Genomic DNA, 22,509 nt, shown 5'->3' with positions numbered 1-22,509 from the left:
AAATCCGCAGGACGTCTTCTAGAGGCCAATGAGACACGGGCGTGCACGCCGGCAGTTTCGGCTTTGCTCCCTGCCGCCGGGGCACGCTGCACCTTTCCCTTCGGCTTTCTAATCAAATTGAATGCCATTCAGCTTAATTTTTATTTTTTTTAAATTAAAAACAAAAAAAACCCCACTGCTTAACTTCTTAGAAACAGGTCTGCTGTTTAGCCCGAGCAGATGATTAATGGGAAAATGACAATTTTTAAGATTTGCAGCGAAGTTTGGGGTGGGGGATGGGGGGCTGGATTGCTAAAGGATATAGCGTGAAATGTGCAGCAGCCCTAAACTCTCGCTGCTTTCCCTGCAAAGGGCAGGAAATTCCCTAAATTTTGCAAGGTGTCTCTTGCTTTACTGGACTTCTAGAAATAACATCCTTCACTAATGATGTACTTTCCTTAAATTCTCCACTGGGAAGAGCTTGAAAGTATGGCCTCGCTATTCCCAAACGCCTCAACACCCTGGGAAGCAAGAAGCAGTGCTGATTCATTACAGCTTCACAATTCATAACTTTGGGCTTTTCACAATTGGTTTGACATTGCGTTATTGGGGGTGGTGTTGATTAAGCCAGCAATGGTAGTCCCTGCCTTTGCGTGCGGCCTGCTAGGCCCTCCTTTGGCAAGCCTGAAAGTTTTCCCGGTGCACAGACAGGAGCAGAGGGGAGGGGGGAGAAGGATGGTGTTCCATTAGAGGATTTTGTGGGTAAAAAACAAAGAAATCCTGTCAGAAAGGGGACCGCCGTAGCAGCGGAACGCTTGTGAGCGGGGCCGGGCCCGGCGGCGGGAGCGCGCCGGCCGCGCACCGCCGTTTCCACGGCAACCGCCCAGCCGCCGCCGCCGCCGCCGGCGCTGGAAGATGTCCGCCGGGGATCGGCGCTGCGCGGCCGGCTTCGCTTTCCGCTGCTTGCCCCAGAAAGCTTTCCCCTCCCTGGAGGACAGGGACATCGGGGAACGGCTCCTCAAATGGTGGGAGGGGGAGAGGCCGCCTCGCTGGGGACGGTGGGAGGGAGGGGAAGGGGCGGGCGGTGCTCAGGGCCGGGGCCGCCACCGCGCCCTCAGCGCTCCCGCTCTGAAGTGGCGGCGGGTCCCGGTCTCTCTTCCCCCCTCCCCCTTAACTGGAAGTCTCCTCAGTGTTTTTCAGGCACTTAAAAGGCTTGTTCTGAGGAGCAAAGGCGTTTATCTTTGCCTTCCAGAGTTAGCCAGGATCCGCCTCAGCGTCGCAGCGTTGCTTTGGTGCTGCTTCAGCAGCCGTCGTGCTCCCCCCACCCCCTCTCCACGGAGGTGGTTATAAGTGAGAATGAAAAAGAGAAAAAGAAAAAAATAAACTATACTTATTGGTCAGAATAGGACTTTATGTAGTGTACCTAGGCAAATTTGCAAAGTGAGTAAGTGCCTAGTATGTCTGCAGAATATTTCATCTAATTTTTCCATTTCAGGTCCATGCAAGGCAGGATCACAGCACAAGCGTTCAGTTTTGACCAGCAGTTTAAGCCCTATCAAAAGGATGAATTTGTTATGGTAGCTTTAAATCCTTCATATTTTAAGTTGACTTTTTTGCAGGGAATTATATCTATTGGAAAACTGCTTAATGGCAAACATTGTAGCAGTGTTAACATGCTATTTGCCATATCACTGTCTCCTTGAAAGTCAGTGATTTAGGTGTGGTGCACAAATCTTACTTTGTGGGTTAACTGTATTGTCCAGTAAAAATATTTTAGTCTGTACTAATGTTACTCTGTTTTAAGAGGGAGCAATTTAGTCATTCAAGATTCCCAAGAATGGGAATCGGAACTGGATGCTGATCTTGGCCACCGTATTTCGTGTTGGGAAGTCCACCCAGGGGAAGACTTTAAACAGTGTACATGCAGTTGGTACACTTGCTCACAGCTATTACTGTTTTGTCACAGTAAATACACTGTGCAATTAGACATGCATAGGCACCATATATCTGAAAATACAAGATTTAAAAATGTATTGGATACCATTGCTTTATACTGTGATTTTGGGCTCTTAGCTTTTTGAGACTTGAGTCTTTTGTTGATTTTATGGCCTCCACTTTTGTGGTCTGCAACATCAAATCTGTTCATCTGTTTGCAGACAGAAAAAAAATAATAATCTGTGGTTTTAAAAACAGTGTGGTTTTTACATTTGTTGTTTTAAAAACAACTCTTTGATTTGTTGTATGCCTATTTTATATTGTTATCCTGGATAAAGAGTTCAGACTCTTTGTATTGGTTGTCTGGTTGGACTCGATGATCTTAAGGGTCCTTTCCAACCATGAAGATTCTGTGATTCTGTGATTCTATTTTAAAGCAATTCACACAGAAATACACCAATATCTCATCTCCCACTGATAAACATTTCAAATGTTTGAATTTTACAAAATATGCATTTACCTTCTCAATGCTTGTCTCCTTTGAATTAAAAATGTAAAAATATCATTATGAAATTATGAACTCTGAGTAGCTGTGAATTATTTGAGAACAAAGGGACCATTACATTTTATAGTCTGATCTCGCTGTATCCCAGAGAGGTGGTAAAGAGATTTGGTGATGCAGAGTGTGAAAAATCCATCATTTTCTTAGCAGCTTCATCAATGATTATTCGCTCTGCTTGTATGCATATACATAAGTATGAGGTTTCTTAATTGGCTTATCTATCATTTAACTTGTCAGTTACCAACATTACTATGCATGTCTCCTTTTTTTAACTGATAAATCAGTTAAAAAACATCTTCTCCATCCCTTTGATAACTTATGGATGTCTTCTGTATCTTTTTGATATTTTTTGTGTGTATCTACACTTCTCCAAGCCTCGAATTTATTTACAAAATGTAAACTGTACAATCGTACTTAGCATTCCTTTTTTACTTCAACAACATTGTATGCAGAGATGATAGAATTGTTTCATCTCTTCTTCCATTTTCTGTACCTCCAAGGATTTCATACAACCTTTTTGTGTGTTCTTGGACTAAAAGTGCTTTACTGTAAAACATTAATACTGCATAAACATGTATTTGGTGGTATGATATTTAGTATCCAAACTGAAAGATCATACAGAATCTATTTACTAACTGGATCCTTATAATTTGCTTTGAAAGTGTCCAAGGCACTATAAATGATGATTTTATGTTTCATTTCATTAATTTGTATTCTCTTATTTGAATATTATAGGCGTTTTTTAATGATCAAAATGTGAACTCCAGTTTAAAGTTGCTCTCAGCTTCAGGACAATGGACTACATTGGGTAAATTTAGAATAAATTAATCTTAAATAAAAAAGTCTGTAACTATTTTCCTCTCATTTACCATTTTGTAATAATGACAGTTGATATATGTGTATCTTCACCTGGTTGAAATATCTTAAAGAATAACTTCTTTTACTAAATAATAAGAAAAGATTCTTACCTAGTTTGTTACTGAATTGTCACATTTTACACTTCTTTTTTCCTTAACCCCTGTATCGATCCATAAACTAAGCTACCAGAAGTGGTTTTAAGTGGTCGGTAACATCCTTGACCTGATCTTGTATCCAGACATAATCAACTGCCCTAACTGTGGAATTATTGTTCTACGTTATCCAGATAATATTTGGAGAAAGACACTCTTCTGTAGATGCAACCACCTTACTTAGGACAAATCTGAGATTATTGCTCTGTTACAAATTAAAGTTGAGAGAGCGGAAGATTAGATAGAGCAAAGCCCCGAGCTTGTGGGAATATGTTATCTGCACAACAAACGTGATCTGGGCGCAGAAAGAGAGCCATGTGATAGGTTGCTTTAGTTGCAATCATGACATAAGGTTGGCTTCTAGTTTGTTGCCATACCATTAACTGCTTATAACACTTGATTACGTCTGTAGATGGAGATGAGACACTAAAGGAGAAAGACCAGAAGCAAATAGCCCATTTTATGGCACCACTTTGAAATTGTATTTTTGGTTATGTAAATGACACACAAAATTTCCTGGAAATTGCATGTGATAATGTAATGGGATTTTAGGCATAATGTGAACTCTGATATCACCAAAGTGGTTTTCCTTAATAGGAATATTTTAAAAGGGGGTACTGGGAAGTCCTCAGTTCTTTTGGTTTGTCTGCAAATATTTTACTGTGTGTAAATATTTAATGGAGCTGTGGGAATTTTCTAACTTTTCCATTTCAGCTCTCTGGAATTGGCATAGGTTTTCCCCACGATATACAATGACACTAGACATTGCCACCTTTTTGTCAGCAAAATCCATTTTCCAAATACTGTATCCGGCTGTTAAAGCAATTGAAATATATGAGATGCAAAAAATATCTCAAATTCCCCTTCAGGTACCTCTTTTTGACTCTGGCAAGCAAAAAGAAAATAAATATATTTCAAACCGTGGGTAAACCTTTTCCTGCTTTAGGCAAGAATTTTTTTAGGCTGTATGTCTAGCCTGTGACTTGCCAGTCCCTGTAGCGAAGGTCAGTAGGTTACATACCTCGTGTTTAAGAGCAGAGGGTCACTTGCCAAGTATCCCGGCTTAACTCCTGATTCCGCTCACTCTTCCTCAACACAGAAGTAATACATTTTGTTCTGAGGACTGGAAGGGTTCCCTTTCTAAATCCTGAACAGCTGGTATACCCCATTTGCCCTTAAAATTTCATCTTCCCATTCTTTGCCTATTTTTGGTGAGGAATGTTGGCACATTTTTCTTTCCTTAGTCTTCATGTGCATTTTTTGAAAATATAGTAAGAATTAGCTTTGAGTGGGAGGAGGTGAAAAATCATCTTCTAGTATTTTCTTCTTCAGACATGTCAATATATTAATCCAGATATATCATTTACTTATCACTGTGGAGCAACTTTTTTAAAAACAAGTTCCTGTTCTTGAAAGAAAATACTGGAAATAGGCTTATTTTGCTTTTTAGAAAATAGGAAGAAAAATTACATAATCTAGATCGATTCAAATACTGTATTTATTCCTTGCAAACAAAAATGTTAGGGTTTTTTTACAGGGGGGAGATATTTTGGATGCATAACATAAGTGGGGTTTAGATAGGTTCTTAAAAAACTCCCTTCTCCCTGACGTGAGCTTGGGCAGGAAGTATTTATTTATGACCCACAGAAAGATGTCAACATTATATAAAACATCAATATTATATTTACTTTATGAGCTTCTTTGTTTTCATAATCCTTTTGTCTTTTTCCAGGCTGTGTTCCCCCTTTTACCTTCTCACTAAGAATTTATTTTTCTTTTTAATTCAGTGGGCGTGGTTTCACTTTCATATTTATCTCTACCTCCTCTTCTCTGTTATTTGTCTATCTCCTTTTCCTAAAATCTGTTTCTAAAAGTTCTTTACTTCTTTTTTTTTTCCCTGTGTCTAATCTCATTTTTTTCTTCTCTTGACTGCTTTTCATCCTCACCTTAATATTATCAGACCATAACATCCTCAGTCTCTATCTGTTAGATCAAAAGGTGCCATAAAACATGGTGTCCCCAAGGAATGCAACATGTACCTCTCTCCCCAGGTCCCTGACGTGTTGGGATTCCTGGTAGAACCCCACAGTAGTACATTGTCTCAAGGACTTCAGCTTTAATATTAGTTGAAAGATAACATTTTAGGTAAACAATACACAAGGATATTCTCTAGTCTGTTTCATCTGATCGGACATATACTTAATCACCTGTTCTCACATGACACTTTTTTGCCTGTTGTAGGAGGGATTTTTTCTTCCCTCTTCCTGGCTGCATGGCAGAGCACCTGATAGTTCTGTCATGTGCATTAAGCCCCGCCTTCATCTGTTACTCTCGTATTTCTAAAATAGAAGCATCAAAAGGAACAAATTTGATGCATACCATGTTATGTCTTGAGTCTTGTGTTTTTAAATAGCTGCAATGAAAACTAAATAGTAGTTTTTCCTTGGACATATTACTGGCCTTGCACCTGTCAACAGTCTTGGGGAGGCAGGACTGTATCTGCTTAAGCTCAATTAACACTTGAAAAGTTATCTTCAAAGGGATACGGTTACTGTCTTTTTGTGTAAATAGAAATTAAGTATTTGCCTAAGAAAGATTCTTGAGTTGCCATGTGTACTTGAAGCTTTAATGATTGCTGTCTTTGAAATGGCGTTTTAAAATCTGGAAGCAATTTTTTAGACTACTGTTATAGGTTATCATTTGCAAAAATTTTAGATGTCATTTGAACCTATAAATCATCAACCTGCACCTTTTACTTTTGAAATACCGTCTTTTTAGTACAGAGCACTGAACTTGCATTATGTATGTTCTATATAAACTGTTCTGTAGATGTTTCCCTGAGGTAAAAATCTTTCTTAAACTTTGGAGGAATTCTAAATATACCTAATCTGGGGTTTATCTGCCCCATACTAGATATGCAATGTGTTCATTTAAAAGTATATTGGCAGTGCTTTATATATATTCCAGAGCTAGCTGTTATAAGAAGCTTAATCTACTTCAGTACTTCTCAGCTCTTTGTTTTCCACTTGCAGATTTGTCAAGGCATTTCTTCTTCCTATTTTATTGCTCACTTTTACAGTGTTATTAAAACTGGTCACTCTTTTCCAGGAAATTCTGAATCTCCAATTTCAAATCTCACCTCTCAAATGGAGAATAGGAGCTTCCAGTATATTTAAACTTTTCCATTTGTAGTTTGATTTTCTGAACTACTGAATAGATTACAAAGCTCTTGATTTTTTTTTCCTGATGAGATTTTTCATAACATCTTGTTTCAAAGCAGAAGTGTGTCTCCTTTCTTCCCCCTCCCCTGATAAAATCCTAACAATTTGAAGGCCTATAAATAGCTCTGTTTCTTATACTTCAAGCTCAATAACTGGGAAAATGTAAGATGTGTCTTTTTTTCCTCAAGTCATTTAACATCTGATTATTATTAGTCTTGATTCAGTTTTTGATTCATAGGTCTTTAGAAAATAAGTTCTATGTTAGAGGCTGATTTAGCTCTTATTAAATATCTCATAAAATAAAAAGTCTATCCCTTCTAAAGGAAGCTGGAGAATTAGAAGTTAGAGGAGTCTGGAGGTGAGGGTGAGGGAGGGAGCATAAATAAATAATCAAAAATCAGTGTTTGTTTTTTTTCTTAAGTTGTAAAGCTGTAAGTCTTGTTTCTCCTGACTTGTGATTTTGGTTACATAATTTGATTATTTTTTGATAGTCACTATGTGGACATTAGGAGAATGTCCAAACCTTTTTTCTTTAATAAATAAATGGTTAATAAAGATATGGTTTTCATAACCATATCTGTAGATGTGAAGCCAAGCAATTAAATGCCAAGCTTTTCTCTATAGCTCATTTTGTTTACATCACATTGGCCCAATAAAATAATTATAAAATTTCATGCCATTATTTTTAGCTTAAGTAGACACATTTTCAAGCCATCAACTTGTAAATTCTCTAATTTTTTTCTTAGAGTTGATTGGGTAGGTGGTATAGTTTACCTGGTTTTAGATAACAAAATGCCAGTCCTACTTAACCTCCATGTAATAACATACGGGAGACATCCCAAGAACTTTTTGGAAGTGTGGAGGCAAGAGAAATTTTAGGTTGTGCTATGCTTGCAAAGATTAGGATCAGCATGAAATAATAGGTGCTCTTAGAAGCGTCATGGTTCATACATCCCTTTTTGGCATGTTTCTGTTCATGAAATACTGTCATCTAGAATGAAATTTGTGCATTTCCTAAGTACTAGTCTTTAGTGATCCTTTAGGTCAGTTTGTCAGGACACCACTTAATTTTATCTTTAATTGTACGGTCAAAAGCCTTTGATACTGTGATGCTGTTGACCAGTCAAGGGAGCCTCCAGAGGGGAAAACATATGAGTAAAGTCATAGAAAGCTGGAATGCTGTGAATATTATCTCTGCCAAGACACATTGCCCTTGTGTTGTGTGCTCGCTCGTGCTTATGCTAACTTGTGCGTTCCTCCCCTCTCCTGTTCCAGAAACATTTTGAGGGGGTTCAGGGGGACTTGGAGATGAGTAGAGAATAAGTTCTATCATTTGGTCTCAACACTTGGACCGTAGAGAGCTGATGGAACTGAATTGAGTCCAAAGCTTCTTAAACATGGACTCTAATGCTATTTGATGTGCCCTAAGTTATCCAACGCCACACATACAGATTGTAGATGTAACACTGTATATAGAAAAGATATGTGTCGTTATGGACTGATACCTCATTAAGTAAAATACTGTAGGGCATCTCAAATGGCACTAGATGTCTAGGAGTAACAGGATCAAGCCTCCAATGACTTGCAAGCACAGAAAATGGAAAATTTCTAGAAGAATGTACTCTGCACTTAATGATTACATTTAGTACTCCAGATTCATACAGGAAGTGCTGATAGTACCTTTTTCATCTTCTGAAATTGCTGGTTCGTAAAGCTTACAGTAGCTACAAAATAAATTTTCAAAAAGTTCAGATATAATACTTAACAAACCAAAAATTCATCAGGGCTGTGTTCATTTTGGTTTTTACTTTGTGGGGTGCTGTTAGCAGCTATTGGCTTTTGTACTTCATCATGCCAAGTTTGGTATTTGTCCTCAGATTCTTCAAGGCTTAAGCTGTGGATTACGATTTTCTAAGGGTGTGATCTAAGGCGATGTTGAGTTTCACGTGGTATTTCATCTATTACTTGTTTTGGCTCATAGTATTACCAACAGGGGGAGCACACACATGAGCCTTAATGGAGGGTAGTATTCAGATGAATTTAATGTTTTCTTTACGCTTGTTTCTTTCTTAGCTTTCTTTGTTTTTTGAGGGACTGTGTGATTGTGTCATACTTATGTGGTCTGTATTTTTTTTAAAGAATATGCCACACACAGCCATTTAGAGAAGGTGATTATTTCCACGCTGTATCAAATTACAAATTAGTACATGGAAATTCTCCTATTTTCTTTATTGCAAGAGACTTGGAGTGAAGCCTTCCTATGTATTTCAGGTTCCAAAGTGACAAAAATCGAAGCTACACTGGTGCCCTGTACACAGATTTCTATGTCATTTTTTGATCGGCTGTACTCTGAAGGAGTTGTCAGAGAAACTGGACATATTGTGAAATGTTATGATGACTATTACGATGATATTCTCATCTCCGATGAATTAAGGAAGGTCAGTATAGCAATGAATAATTTCTTATAATTTTTCATACTCTATTAGGTACCGTAAGGACACATTTTTCAGTATTTTTTTTTCTGACAATACATACTTTCTGTGGTAAAAATGGGCATCAATAGCCATGGGATAGAACCAATTGAGGCACTGCAGTGCCTGAATGTGTGAAAGCACTGGCTGTTTTCCAGGTGGGCCTTCTTTCCTTTTTAGGTGCGAGAAAAAGGCACAACCTTCTTCTACACACCCTTATCTCAAGTAGTCTGTGCTTGGTTGGGGGGGAAATGCAGCTACTCATTTGCCTAGGAGGGGAAAACAAATGGTGCCAATGGAAAGGTACCATGATACCCAGAGCTGCAGGTTCACACAACCTTCCAGGTAGCTGGTGAAACTGAACGTACTCAATAGCTACATCCTGAAGCACTCCTGGCTGGGAATGCTGACCGTATCATATCTGAAGGCATTTAAGGATCTTTGTATATTTTCATTGAAACAAAGGAGAGGAAACTGTGAAAAGGGAAATTATTTTTCAGTGTTAACACTGGAAAAGGACTAAATATAGCTCCTGAACAGGCCTGCAAGGTAAAACCTGTTTGTTACACTCCAGTGGAGTTGTTAAAGAGCAGATTATTCTGAAAAAGGATCTCTCTCTAACAGTGGCACCTTCTTAATCAACATATGTCTTCACTGTAAGTGTTTCTTTTGACGTCATAAGCTAAAACAATTTTTTTTTACTTATGTTTGTTTAGCATTAGCAAGGCATAGTGTGGGAGAACTGGATTTTGCTCTTCCTTGTATATATAATCATCATAAGTACTTAATAATTATAGAGTTGCACTCATTTGCACTTGCCAAATCCTTTGAAGGATATTTGAACCAGTGACACTGGTTACAGGATGTGGCCTGAAATACTGGTCTGTCTTGTGAAGTTCTGGGAAAAGGAGAGAACTCAAGCTCAGCTTTGAATTTCAGATGCGGTTTGTAGCCTAGCAGTTCAAAATACTATGTATTTATTTCTAAGTTGGGTATGTGTGAAATGTTTTCTGAAAATTAAGTATACTGGGTATAGGAAAGTTTATTTAAAATAAATGATTGGAGTTTGAGTTTCTTTCCATTTTCCTTCCCTTGGAAGGGATGTGTGTGTCTGCAAGTTGCAAGTTGAAGGATTCACGTTTGTTTGAAAGGAACATGATTCCTACTCATAAGACCTAAGATGGCAGAAAGAATTAAGAGTTAAAGTCTTTCAGGAACGACGTCAAAGCTTCAGATGAAATTAGTCCACGCCCCAGGACGGTAGACTGTAGGGGGCAGCAAACTGTCTATCTCCTGATGTCAGAGGGTGGCCTTCATCTGCAAAACTCCATGTTTCTTTCCCACCTGTCACATCGTCTCTTGCTTCAACCAAGAAGGGGGTTGGGATACATATGAGGTGACCATCAACAACAGTTGCTGCCCTGACCCTTTGTTACTCAGGTTGTGTAGTGATATTATGAAGAGGACCAGAGAGTGTTAAGTTCATGTCTAGCTTTAACCAGTTTGCCTGAGTTGACATCTGCAGTTTGGCTGGTGTGACTCAAATGTCTTGTAGCCATACTCAGTTACAATTCCTGTCCACCCTTACAGTGGGCAGTGTTGGGACTAATCTAGCAAGTCCTCTGTGTTCACATAATATTGCAGCAAAAGGCAGGTGAGAGGCATGGAGGCAGCTGGACAGCATGTCTGGTTTACCCAGGCTGCAGATAAAGACTCGCTAGAGTCTGCAGTAAAGAATGATGTGAATTTGAATGATGTCCTCTGGGACATCCTTAGGATTCCTTTACAAATGTGAGATAAGTGTGTAAACTTAGAGTAAAAAAGCAAACGTAGGCAAAGGTGCCGAAGACAAACTAATTGGCTGTGATTGACATACCAAATATAGCTGGGTTTTTTTCAGATTATTGTTTCATTAGCACGATGAGCAATTAACCAGTGAATAACAAGACTCTTGAAAAATCTTCCCTTATATCTTGTGGGCACAAATCTGACAGTGATTCTGCTTTATATTCTATCTATAAATTTTGAACATAATTGCATCATTGGAGGAAAGATTGAGAGAGAAGTACTTTATTTCCATCCCTAGTTCATGTATTTTATATGGATGTAAACTCTGTATGAAATACAGCAAAGTAGTTCCATTGTTTATAAACTTTGTTATTTTCCTGTTCCACAAGGTTTTGCTTCTGGAAGATTCAGACCATTATGACTTATTCAGTCAATTGGATCGCAAAGAATTTCTCTTCTGTCTTTTTAAGCATCTTTGCATTGGAGGAACTCTTTGCCAGTTTGAAGATGTAGTTGGCCCATACTTAGAAACTACAAAAGCTTTATATAAAGACTTGGTGAGGTAAGCATTTTCTGTTTTATGCAATTTTATATGTATGCGCTGTGCATAGATACTTTGTGTTGATTTGTGTAAATTTACTGTGCATTACTGCTTCAAAAATGGGGCTGTTAGTTAATCAATCTACAAGCTTATTTGACTTCACCTATCAAAATACTGTATAACAATGGTAGGAGTTCAATGGCAAAATATATGCAATTTTAATGGCATCTGTCCCACATAAAAACTTTTGTTATATTACATATATGGACATTGATACTTTGTAATTCACTCCCATTTTAAAGATTTTTGTTTCTGTAATTGTCTGCTGAAAACATGGTGTGGCACTGGAAGCAGATTGTGTGCCCACTATCTTTGATAAAATATCAACAGCTAAGTCTTGGATGTATAGTCTTGGACTACTTTCAAGCTGCTTTTGGCTTAGGATTTAAAAATTGAAATACTTCAGCTGAAATTTGTAGTTCTGTATATATTTTATTCCAGGTGATTTTTATTTTTTTTAAATACAGTTAGATTTTGGCATTCTTAATTCTATAAATACACTTATCGCAGCGTAAAGCTAACGGTGATAGAATCTGGCTGTTAGCGTGACACATGCTGTTAGCATGTTAGCATACACATTTTTACTAGATCTGGTATACGGAATTGTTTGGAATTTGTTTTTTTTTTTTCCTTGAGATTAGAGGTGATCGATCAGAGGTTCAAATTCAGAAAAAAAAGGGCAATTTTTTGGCCTGTTTTGATACATCCATATGCTGACTTCTCTGATTGACAAAATTTCTTATTTCCTGATTAGTGGGCAATGGAATGTACTTATCAGTTACGCAGACTCATTCATAGCTAAACTAATGGGAATATAAAGATCATCAATGATATTACTAAAATTTTATATTATATTATACTTTGCCACTTATAATTAAGTATTTGTGGGATACTATAAAGAACAATATCAACTTGCACAGTGGAAAACTAAAATGAGAGATACTACAAGAACTCTGATAATGTGGATACTAAGTAATGCAACTACAATGTACACTACAAGGGCTTCAAATCACTTAAAGTAGGAATTGATATTTTTCTTCGTTCTCACTCTATTTGGAATGGTGTGATGACCAATGGTTATTTCATCTCCTATTTTAAGATTATACACAAGCATATTAGGAAAAAGATCGTGTAAGGTGTATTCGTCATTAAATCTGTTCTTAAAATGTCTTTGGATAAACATAAGAGTAAAATGTGTATGTCTGAACAAAGATAAAATGAAAGGATTAGACCCAGTGATTCTTAATCACCTGAATATTTCTTTACTTCTGTGGCACTTGTGTATAGATTGCTGTGTCCAAACAAAATATTTAAAACAAAATATTTGTTGGTTTGGGGAATTTTTTGTAGTACTTAACCAAAGAAGCTTAGACATCTTTAATAACTTCTAAGCAGCTTTCAGATTTTCTAATGGTCAATACTTTTCAGGGTACAAGTTGATTTAGTTATGTGCTGTTTCCCGGGTCATCTAAAATAAATTATTAAAGTAGCAAAACAGTTCATACTTTTAGTGAAACCAATGAAACAGAGAAATTGAGCATTATCAATATTCCAAGATTTTTTAGAAATAACGAACTTAGATTGCTGCATGTATTAATTTGAATACTGTGATTAGTCACCAGAGCTTTCTTATTAGTGTGATTAGTTTTGATATTTTCATATCATACATAGATGGAAATCAAGTGGGTTCTTCAGAAATACAGAATATGACTTAAAAGGATCCATCAGTGCTTCAGCTCTACCCTCCCTTTTCTTTCAAATGGTTCACTCGACACTTGAAACAAGCTGTGTGTTACTCTAATCCTTGGCCTTAGTTGACTTTGCATTGACTACAGCTCTTTCTGCTCTTGTGTTGCTGAATTGACCTAGGACAAAGCGCAAATCCAATCAGTTCCTTCACTTTCTTGCTTCCCTTTGCTTTTCAGTTGTTTGCTGCTACGCATGCTCAAGTTTTGTTCAAAGCCACTCCTTTCCTTTACCTTTCTATCTCCTTAAACCTTTTCCCCTTCATTTTCCTTTTCCTGATGTAAAATTCAATAAGGATGTCAAGTAGTTCTTGTTACCTAAAAAAAAGCGTCTGCCAAAATCTTCCCTACAATTTCATCCCTCTTTCAAGGTTTGCTTTTCCTATACCCTCAACCTGTTCCCTATTGGCCCTTTCTGTATTTCTGTGATTTTTCTCTGGAGTGCTACTTCCGTCCTTTATGCAATATCAAGAGAAAACCATTGAAGATCCACTTTTTTTTGGTGTTTGGGTGTTTGCTTTTGGTTTAGTTTTTATTTGTTTCTTTTTTTCTTTCCAGTTGGCAGCTTGCTTTCTATCCTCCAAAGTTTTGAAGTACATCTACACAGTTCATGTGACATAACTGATCTTCACTATTTATTTACCTTGTGTCTCCATTTCTGTGCCTACAAATGTCTGCTTGTTTCTCACTGCCATTGGACCTGGCTAGCAGTTGCAAAAGAAATCTCACAACTAAATGTTTTATCTTGCTCCAATGATATTAAGTTCTCTGTTGGTCCCATGAGAAAAGCTTTTGATCTTGACATTTCAGACTTTCCTTTCCCAATCATGATTGTCTCCTGCTTTGTCTCATTTCCCCCTGCCCCCAGTTTATCCAAAATGATGTTGCTGTTTTGTTACCACCTTCGTAAGAGAAAAGGCCAGTGAAAGGATAAGCGATACAGCTCTGCAGAGGGACATCCATGCCACAGTCTTGACTGGATTTCTAATTGCTAGTCCATGCTGTGCACTGTTACTTAGATCATTTTTGCACAAATTACACCAGAAAATAAAGCAATGAAAATTACTTTCTTACGGCCTCTTATTTTCAGTAAACAATTGCTAAGGAGAGTAGTGGCCTATTAAATTATGTTTACAAAACAGTTCACCTTCAAATTCCTGTTGAAAACCAACTATTCTTTAAATTCTTCTTTTCTTGACTGCTTCTTTTCATCCTGGATTGCCATTGCATTGGAAATGTTCTACTCTTTGAAAAGTGATATAAAAACTTTTTGTGGTACTAAAAAATTCTGTAAACTGTACTCTTCTTAAGCTTTAAGTTTTATGTCTTAAGGGCTCAGAAGGCTTGGTGAAAAACAAATTGATAGCACAATAATTATTAGCTGCTAGCTGATGTACATTGAAAAATTGGCCCCCACAGATGAATTTAGTCTAATCATTATATGCTTATAGAGGCATAAACCACCACTGTTTGGTCCTGTAACAGTTTTTCTTATGGAAAAGAGCCTTGGCATGAAGAGTTCCACAAAAGCGTCTCTAGTACTGGGAATGACAGACCTATTATGAGCTTTTCCCCACTTCTTTTTCTTACAGCCTTTCTTCTGGCCTTTCCTGAGTTCTAACTCTAAGGCATTAGTGTTCAAAATAGTGCCAAAAGGTTTGAGATTTCATTTTATTGAAGTGTTTCCATGTATATTGCTTTATTATGTAAGAATGCAATAATCTTTTGAAATTAGCCACTCTATTTTACAAGCACAGCTAGGGACTTCCAAATACAACTATTAAATGGCAGACATTTTCTCCTTTGTAAAAAGAGCAATAATTACTTCCTAATGAATTAATGCACAACTTGTTGTCTGTTACTAATCCACCAGTAATTAGTCTGTGACCAGTTAAATCCATGCAAAGTTTTAGTGTTAAGTGTCATATCCTGTGTAACGTAAATATTTTCAAAATGCTTCTCGTAGTATTTTTGGTTTAGTTAACGCATACATTTACATGACAAAAACTTGTTAGCTAAAATATAATCTATGAATCTTTATTGATAAATCTTGCCTTCTGTACTTAACCCCTGATTTATCTGACAGTGTCTCTCTGTGGTGACAGCTGCTGTAGTATCTTGTGTTTATTGTTCTCTTCTCCTTCCTTCCATGCCACCTCTATGCCCTTTCCCCCATAACAAATGAATTTATGTGAAAGCATTGAGTTGTTCATTTAATGTTTGGAAATCGTAATAAAATATTGACTGTAAGGTTAGGATATAAATACAACCCGAAGTGAATTGCGAGATGATGAGGAAGTTTGCTCTTCATAAAAAGACAATAGACTCACATTAAAGTGATGAAGGAACGACCATATTCAATGAATAGTTTAGAAGTTAACAATTTGAAAGAACAAAGAGGATATTAAGACTATTTTTAAGGAAATACTATCCTCTTCAGAAGACAAGGTATTTTTTTCTAAAACCTTTTTAGGAAAAAAAAAAGAAAAGAAATAGAGCAAACGAGCTTGTCAAAGGCAACCTTCTGGTTTCTTTCAAGTAAGCAAGGGAAGAATCTCATCTGATTTTGGCAGATATATTATTTTGCCTTAAAAATTAACCAAAGTTCTAGAAATATACAATCCGTCTGAAAAATGACTTACAGGAAGCTAACCACAAGGGGAAAATGTCTCAAGGCAGCAGAATAATAAATAGGAAGACTTATTCTCTGTCACCCCTTACTTTCATATCCTAGATATATATAACATAAAAATTAAGAAAGCAGAAATTGAAAGCATTGTTTTCAGACACAAGAATGTGAAGCCAGAGTAACTTAAATACAACTGTAGCTTTTGGGGGTGGTGATGTATGGTAGAAAGCGCTAACCCCACTGACCCTCTACACCTTGTTCTGAAAGTTGTCACTCTTTCAGCGGAGATGGTTGAACAGTTCCCGAACTGCTGTAGTTTACAGCCTGGTACATTAGCATAAACTGACATCCGTGTTAAGTTTATCTTAATATGCCGGTCTGTAAACTGCAGTGGTTCAGAAGCTGAGTCATGAACCAGTTGAGCTGTCCCTGCTGGGAAGGCAGTAATCTCTAGAGGGGTGGTAAAGCAGACAACTGAGGCCAGTACCAGTTTCAGCAATGCCTTTTTAATCCACTGTTGAGTATATCAACAAGTCAGTTGCAACAAAAAATTCTGAGAAAGCCTCCTTACTGACTCACCACAGGAAAGATCAGCTTCACTGTATAAGCTTAATTCATACATGACTGTGTCATTACAGATGAAATCAGCTCATCGGAGAGTCAATTTCTTTTATTAGCTGGAGAGATTGAATCAACAAAGATGATGTGTGTTGATTTAGGGTTTGTTTGTTCTTATAAAAAGAAGCTTTGTGAAAGCAGTGGTAACAGAGGGCTGCTGTCACAGACAGCTTGGAGCTGGTGCAGTGTACAACTAGGCTGTGTTTAACACACATCCTCTAGTGACTTAGCTGTATTGGGACCTTTCCCAGGAACTGAACCTGTTTGTGACAAGGCAGGTTTTGAGCTATGCATTTCTTGGAACTGTGTAAGTATGGAATTTATAAGACTCAACAACTCCATAGGGAGTTAATGTAAATAGGAATCTGTAAAATTACATAAATTAATAGAAGTTACATAATCTAATTAACGAAGGAATGTAAGCATCACTTCAAGCAGATCTGAGGAAAAATGACATATTTAAAAACATTTAAGTTTAAAATATGTAGACATGCTTTGCAATAATATCTTAGTGTTATTAATAATTGTGATGGAATAAATGGCACCCCTCACAACAAACATAAGTCTAGAAATATACAAATTCAGACCCAATACCATCCTAAGCTGCATAGCTGTCTGTATATACATCATTTCAAAGGATAAAAAATGAAGCTAAATTATAACCATATATTAATTAAAAATGAGCTAAAGTCTGCATTTCTTCACCAGTACGGCTGCTACCTCTTGTAGTCTGCATTACGATGCAGTTCACTTTGCAAGTGGTTTTTTTCTCAAAGAATATGTGAAAAGATTTTTATTAAATGTTTAGCTGAATAACTTTTCATAGGTGTCAAAATGCAAACTTTATATTGGAGTCATCTAGGCCTGGGTAATATTGCTGTGATTTAGTAGCTGAAAACAGTGAAACTAACTCAGATGACTAGATACGTTCAATAGCTTTCAGTAAAATGTCATAATATCCGTGTTCTCTAACAACGGTCAACATAGCTTTTCATAGTCAATGTGACATGAGTTGAAGTTTAACTACTAATTTGAACTTGGTCAAATTTGAGTGAGAACACAGTGCATATGTTAAAAATTTATTTTTTAAGTGAAGGATTCTAATAATCAGTGCTTACTGTATGTATTAAGTATGTATTATTCCCCTGTATTTCAGTGTTCAAAAGGATCCTGAAACAAAAGATATACGTATTATTTCTACAGTCTTCAGAGTGTCCGCATATGTAAGTATTAATAATTTTAGTACAAGATTATACTGGACGTCACATGTATAACATGAAAATAATGAATTGACGTTTACACAAAGAAAGCATAATATTCCATTTTTAAGGGTTTATTTTTCCATAGTTGTTGTCATTTTGTATTCATGAACTCTTTTCCTGATCTCACCCTGCTTTCTTGTCCTCTTTACTGACTCTTCATCAACAATGACCAACTAAAGTTTTATTTGGTAGCTCACTAAAAATAGGTTTACTGGATTACACTTGAAGTCATAATAGTCATCCAGAAACTAGTTTATGAAAAAAACATATCTTTAGGTCTGAGTAATTCTGCTTTTAGATCTACTTGAGATAGCAGTTAAGGATTAAGAATCCACTCTTGACTTTGTATAGTTCTGGTTTTAGAAACGTTGCTAGAGCTTTCCAAATAGCTTGTATTGCATCTATTTTCTGTGAAGACTGCAAGTTTAGTACGCAGAAAGTTGGGGTGGTGAGATGACTGCTCACCTCTTTTCCCCTCCCTTGTCAAGTCTCATTCCTATCTGTTTCTCTTGCAAAATCATACATTTACCATCAAGATAAGTTTGAGAACTGGCTGCATGTTTACTAGATTCAGCATATCTGTCATTTAATTGTTATAGTAGGATGAACTACTCCAAATTCTTCTTGAGTAACCAGAATATGTAATAATTAAATGTCAGATAATGTACCCACTTTCAAAAGAACTAGCTGATGTCATTTCAGACTGCACAAGCTTCCCTGTAAGCTGCCAATAGCCCAGCTGTTCATCTGTGGATCATCATCTTTTAAGTACTATGTGTGATTCATAAAAGGCTTTTGGAAGGTTTTTGAAAATAAGCGCTTTATGGGTGTATCAAAATGCAGCCTTCTACTAGACTGTGGACTGTAATACAAATAAAATAAAAAAGAAAAACCCTGTTAACTTGATGTTCTACTGTTATTACTGGGTCCTCCCCATCTCCGAATCAAGTGTATTGATGTGAACTTTGCACATTTCTGTGTTTCGGTAGATGCATGATATTTAAGAGTTCCCCTAACTGTCTTTGCCATACGTTAAATATCATTAGTATTTAAAAAAAAAAAAGACAAAACTTGTCAACCTTTTGAAAACAAAAAAAAAGTGGATGGATGAAAGAAAATCCAGTGTAAATACAGAGCAGGCTATCCTCCCTGTAGCTTTGGGGGGATATTGGGCTTTACTGCACATTCTGAAAATTTGTGAAGTGAAGGAGAATTCCTAAATTCTGGATTCCATTAAAGAACATCCTGAAGAATTTTCTCTTGGAATAGAGAAAGCCTTAAACGTGTCTGTCTAGATCGTTTGGTAGCTATGTGGATCAAAACTCTTTGAACTCTACTTGGAAATTACAGGAAGGGCTCCTACTGGAGCACAAATGTCTTGTGCTTGTGACGAAAAGTTTCTCTCAAGGAGATAACTACATTTCTGCAGTAGATTTAGTTTCTGAGCTCGTGTGGTAAATAACCATAGAGTGTGTTATTATAATCTTAACGTTGAGCTGACAATTTTTAAGCCATGTTTTCTTGGTTTATATCTGAAAGAAATGGACATACTCTCTTAGCCTGATATAAGTGAAAAAAAGAGCTGTTCTGGTAAAAGTGACTTGAAGAGCATCTGAGAAGTTAGAAGAACACACATTTCTTCAAGCTGTATTAGTAAGTGGACAAATAAATATACTTGTATATTTCCACAAGTACAAATGGAATCAGGAATTAAGAACTTTATGTAACACCATACTGACACCATCCATTGGTTTTTAAGCTGTGGCTAAGAAGCCCTTATTTTGGAAACAATATCTAAAAAAGCACACTATTAGAGATGTAAATATTTCAAGGCATTAAGGTGTAGTTATACACATCTGTATATCTGTTCAGCACCAAAACTCCATACACCTGGGCATCACAAATACCCGTGAGAGCTTTGGGGCTTGCACATAATGAAACATTGTTACAGCTGAAGTATTTGGATGCCAACTGGCATTTTAGAACTTTCTTTACCTGAACCTGAATCGTGGCAGTGTCAGACATCTGTGTAATGCACAGTTTATTCAAAAAGTATTTCTAAAAAAATTGTTTATTAAATGATGCAGTTCTGAGAGATGTTCAGTGGTATCTTTATTTCTGTATTATGCTATGCATATGTACTCTTAAATCATCAGCTGATTATGTGCGTTCCTACAAGGAAAAAATAAAATGATCCTACTCTAACATCAGTAAATCAATCGTTACACCCCCTGCACGTCTGAACCGAAGTCCACACTGCAGATGGAATTGGTATGATTCTGAATTCGTGTCCGTGCACCCTGTTGCTCTAAAAACCAGAGCAAGTCTGTGTAAATTCCAGAGGCTTTATGCTCAAGTATTTCAGGGTTTTTATGACCTCTTTTACTAATTAAAATAAATTTAAGATCCCTTTTAATTTAATTAAATTTTATTTATTATTTTCCTGGTACCAGGTTTGGTATATTCTGGAGTTTCTTGAAATCCCTCATCACCAAAACTTAACTTTTCTTCTTGAATTGTTGAACAAATTTTTAGTGTGCCAATGCTGCCTTTAAACAGTCAAAACCTCAACTGACATTGGTCAGTTCCATAAGGACTGCAGGAATGGGATCTTCAGTAGCAATGGGAAAAAAGTTTAACTAGCAATCACATCTTGATGCTGGTCTTCTCTTGCTTTTCTTTGGTTTCGTGCATGAGTTTAGGTTATCTTTGGATCAAACTCCAAAGGCATTGTGATGCCACGTACTGTAAAATCTTAAAGCTTGCTCTCCTTACTGCTATTGAGAATCCAGTGTTTGATACACATGCATACCTCAAAACCACACAGAGAGGGCTAGGCTTCTTAAAATTGGAGCTATGGAGCTTGTATGCTGCGTTGCTTAAAAATAGAATGCTATTTTTAGCTTGTGGCATTTGACTACCATTGGAAAATGCTGTGAATAAACATTATCAAATGTCTACCTGTCTTAAACAATGCTTTTATGGTGGTGCTTATCTTAATTTAAGATTTATGGTTTGGAATAGTGCACCAAAAGAAGACACCAGAACACATAGTATCCAAAGAGGATATAGTTCCTCCTGTTTGAAATAACAGGAGAGAAAATGGGATGCCAGTAACAGCTACTGGATAAAATTCACAACCCAGACTTTTTCCTTCTAAGCTGACTGCCCTAACCACTGAGGGAGGTTACAGTTTTCATATTTTCTTGGTCCAAAAAGAGGTGGATTATTTTGTGCAAAGGAAGACAGCTTCAACAAAGGAATGTGAGAGATGTGCCTCTAATCTGGAATAGTCTGTAGTCCAGGAGTTTAAAATTTTCTTGGAGAAAATTGACAAAAAATGCAATATAGCAATTTCCTTCGGGCAAAAAAGTGGAACAGAACCTACATCTCTTCAACTCTTGTATAAAGGTGTTCGGGAGCAGGAGGAAACTGTACTGTGATTGAAAGGAAAGGAGGTGTCAGCTAAATATTTGTTATCTTTTAGATGTTCAATTATTAGACTAAATGAATTAAAAAAAATCAACCCTCCAAAAATCCCGCCACCTGGTTTCTGGATCCCCGCTGGATTCGAAGCGCGTGTCAGGCTGTGCCGCCTCATCAGCGCTGAAGCTTTTCTTGAAGCGGGCAGAGGGAGGGCGTTAATGGCAGAGCCCGGTTCTGGAGCTGGCTGTCACCTGAACCTGTGTTTCCAGAATGAGGATTTTGGAGCTCGGTGCCTGCACTCCCTTCAAACCCCTTCTGAGGACCGGCACACAACATGTTTTCGCTAACAGTTCGAAGTTGTTAACGAGAGCTGTAAGGAGGGTTTTCCTTAAATGCAAATATTTGAAACTGAACAGATGCATTAGCAAATGTTAAGTGAAAAAGAATTACTGATAAATATAATCCCTAATTTTTTTCTGTTTCAAATGAAACATGATCGAACCATTGTATGTTTAATCATCTGTATTTTAGGCTCTAATTGTGTAAACACACGCTTACATGGTTAATTTTACATTTTATATTAATATTCCATTTACCTCAAGGTTATTGGAACTATTCCGACAGAACTGGTGCGTTTTGTGGCATCAGGATCCTCACCGAGACGTAACACTGCTTAAATAAACTATGGTGTATCTATTCTATCTTTTGCCATGAAATAAATTGTTACAACTGGAACAAAATGATACATTTTGCTCAGTTTTTTATGAATTCTTTCATGGGTATCCGTGCTGTCACTAATACTGGTTGTTTGATTTTATTTCTTCTCAGGATGCCCATGGCCTGTGTTACCCTTCCAGCCAAAGCCACCAGCAGACTTTTGCCTACTTGACCGTGGATCCCTGCAGGCGACACGTCCACGTTCTGTACCACTGTTTTGGCACAAGTGTATCTACCAGCTCGTTATAAACTTGGCCATCCTCCGACTTTATCACCGGGGCGGCCTCCTCATGGCACTGATTCAGGCAGAAGCTGCCGAGATTTCTTGTGAGGAAGGTGCACCTCCATGACAGCCTCCGCATGGCTCCACGCTCACGTACATATTTCTGGGTGTTTTTTTAAAAAGTTCTTCTGTATTTAAAAGGCACGCTTCTTGAATCTCTTATCTTGGCAGTTTTGTCCCCCCCTTCCCTCACCCGTTTTATCTAATAAAAGGTATTTCTCCGAATGTCTCGTTATGAACCAGCTTTTCAGATCCACGACGT

At 37.2% G+C, this 22,509-nt stretch overlaps 1 protein-coding gene across 1 annotated transcript; it reads left to right on the top strand.

The window, feature by feature from the left end:
- The first annotated feature begins 871 nt into the window (after positions 1 to 871).
- CFAP300 (cilia and flagella associated protein 300) lies at positions 872 to 22,470 on the top strand. The gene is made up of 7 exons (XM_074572973.1): positions 872 to 1,004; positions 1,475 to 1,556; positions 3,212 to 3,284; positions 8,979 to 9,145; positions 11,356 to 11,528; positions 17,716 to 17,782; positions 22,076 to 22,470. Exons 1-7 carry the CDS (start codon positions 895 to 897, stop codon positions 22,211 to 22,213), a joined length of 810 nt encoding a protein of 269 aa, XP_074429074.1. The 5' UTR covers positions 872 to 894; the 3' UTR covers positions 22,214 to 22,470.
- The last annotated feature ends 39 nt before the right edge of the window (positions 22,471 to 22,509 follow it).

This window comes from Larus michahellis, chromosome 1 (assembly GCF_964199755.1).
Source record: "Larus michahellis chromosome 1, bLarMic1.1, whole genome shotgun sequence".
Lineage (NCBI taxonomy): Eukaryota > Metazoa > Chordata > Aves > Charadriiformes > Laridae > Larus > Larus michahellis.
This window is presented reverse-complemented; position numbering and strand designations above follow the sequence as displayed.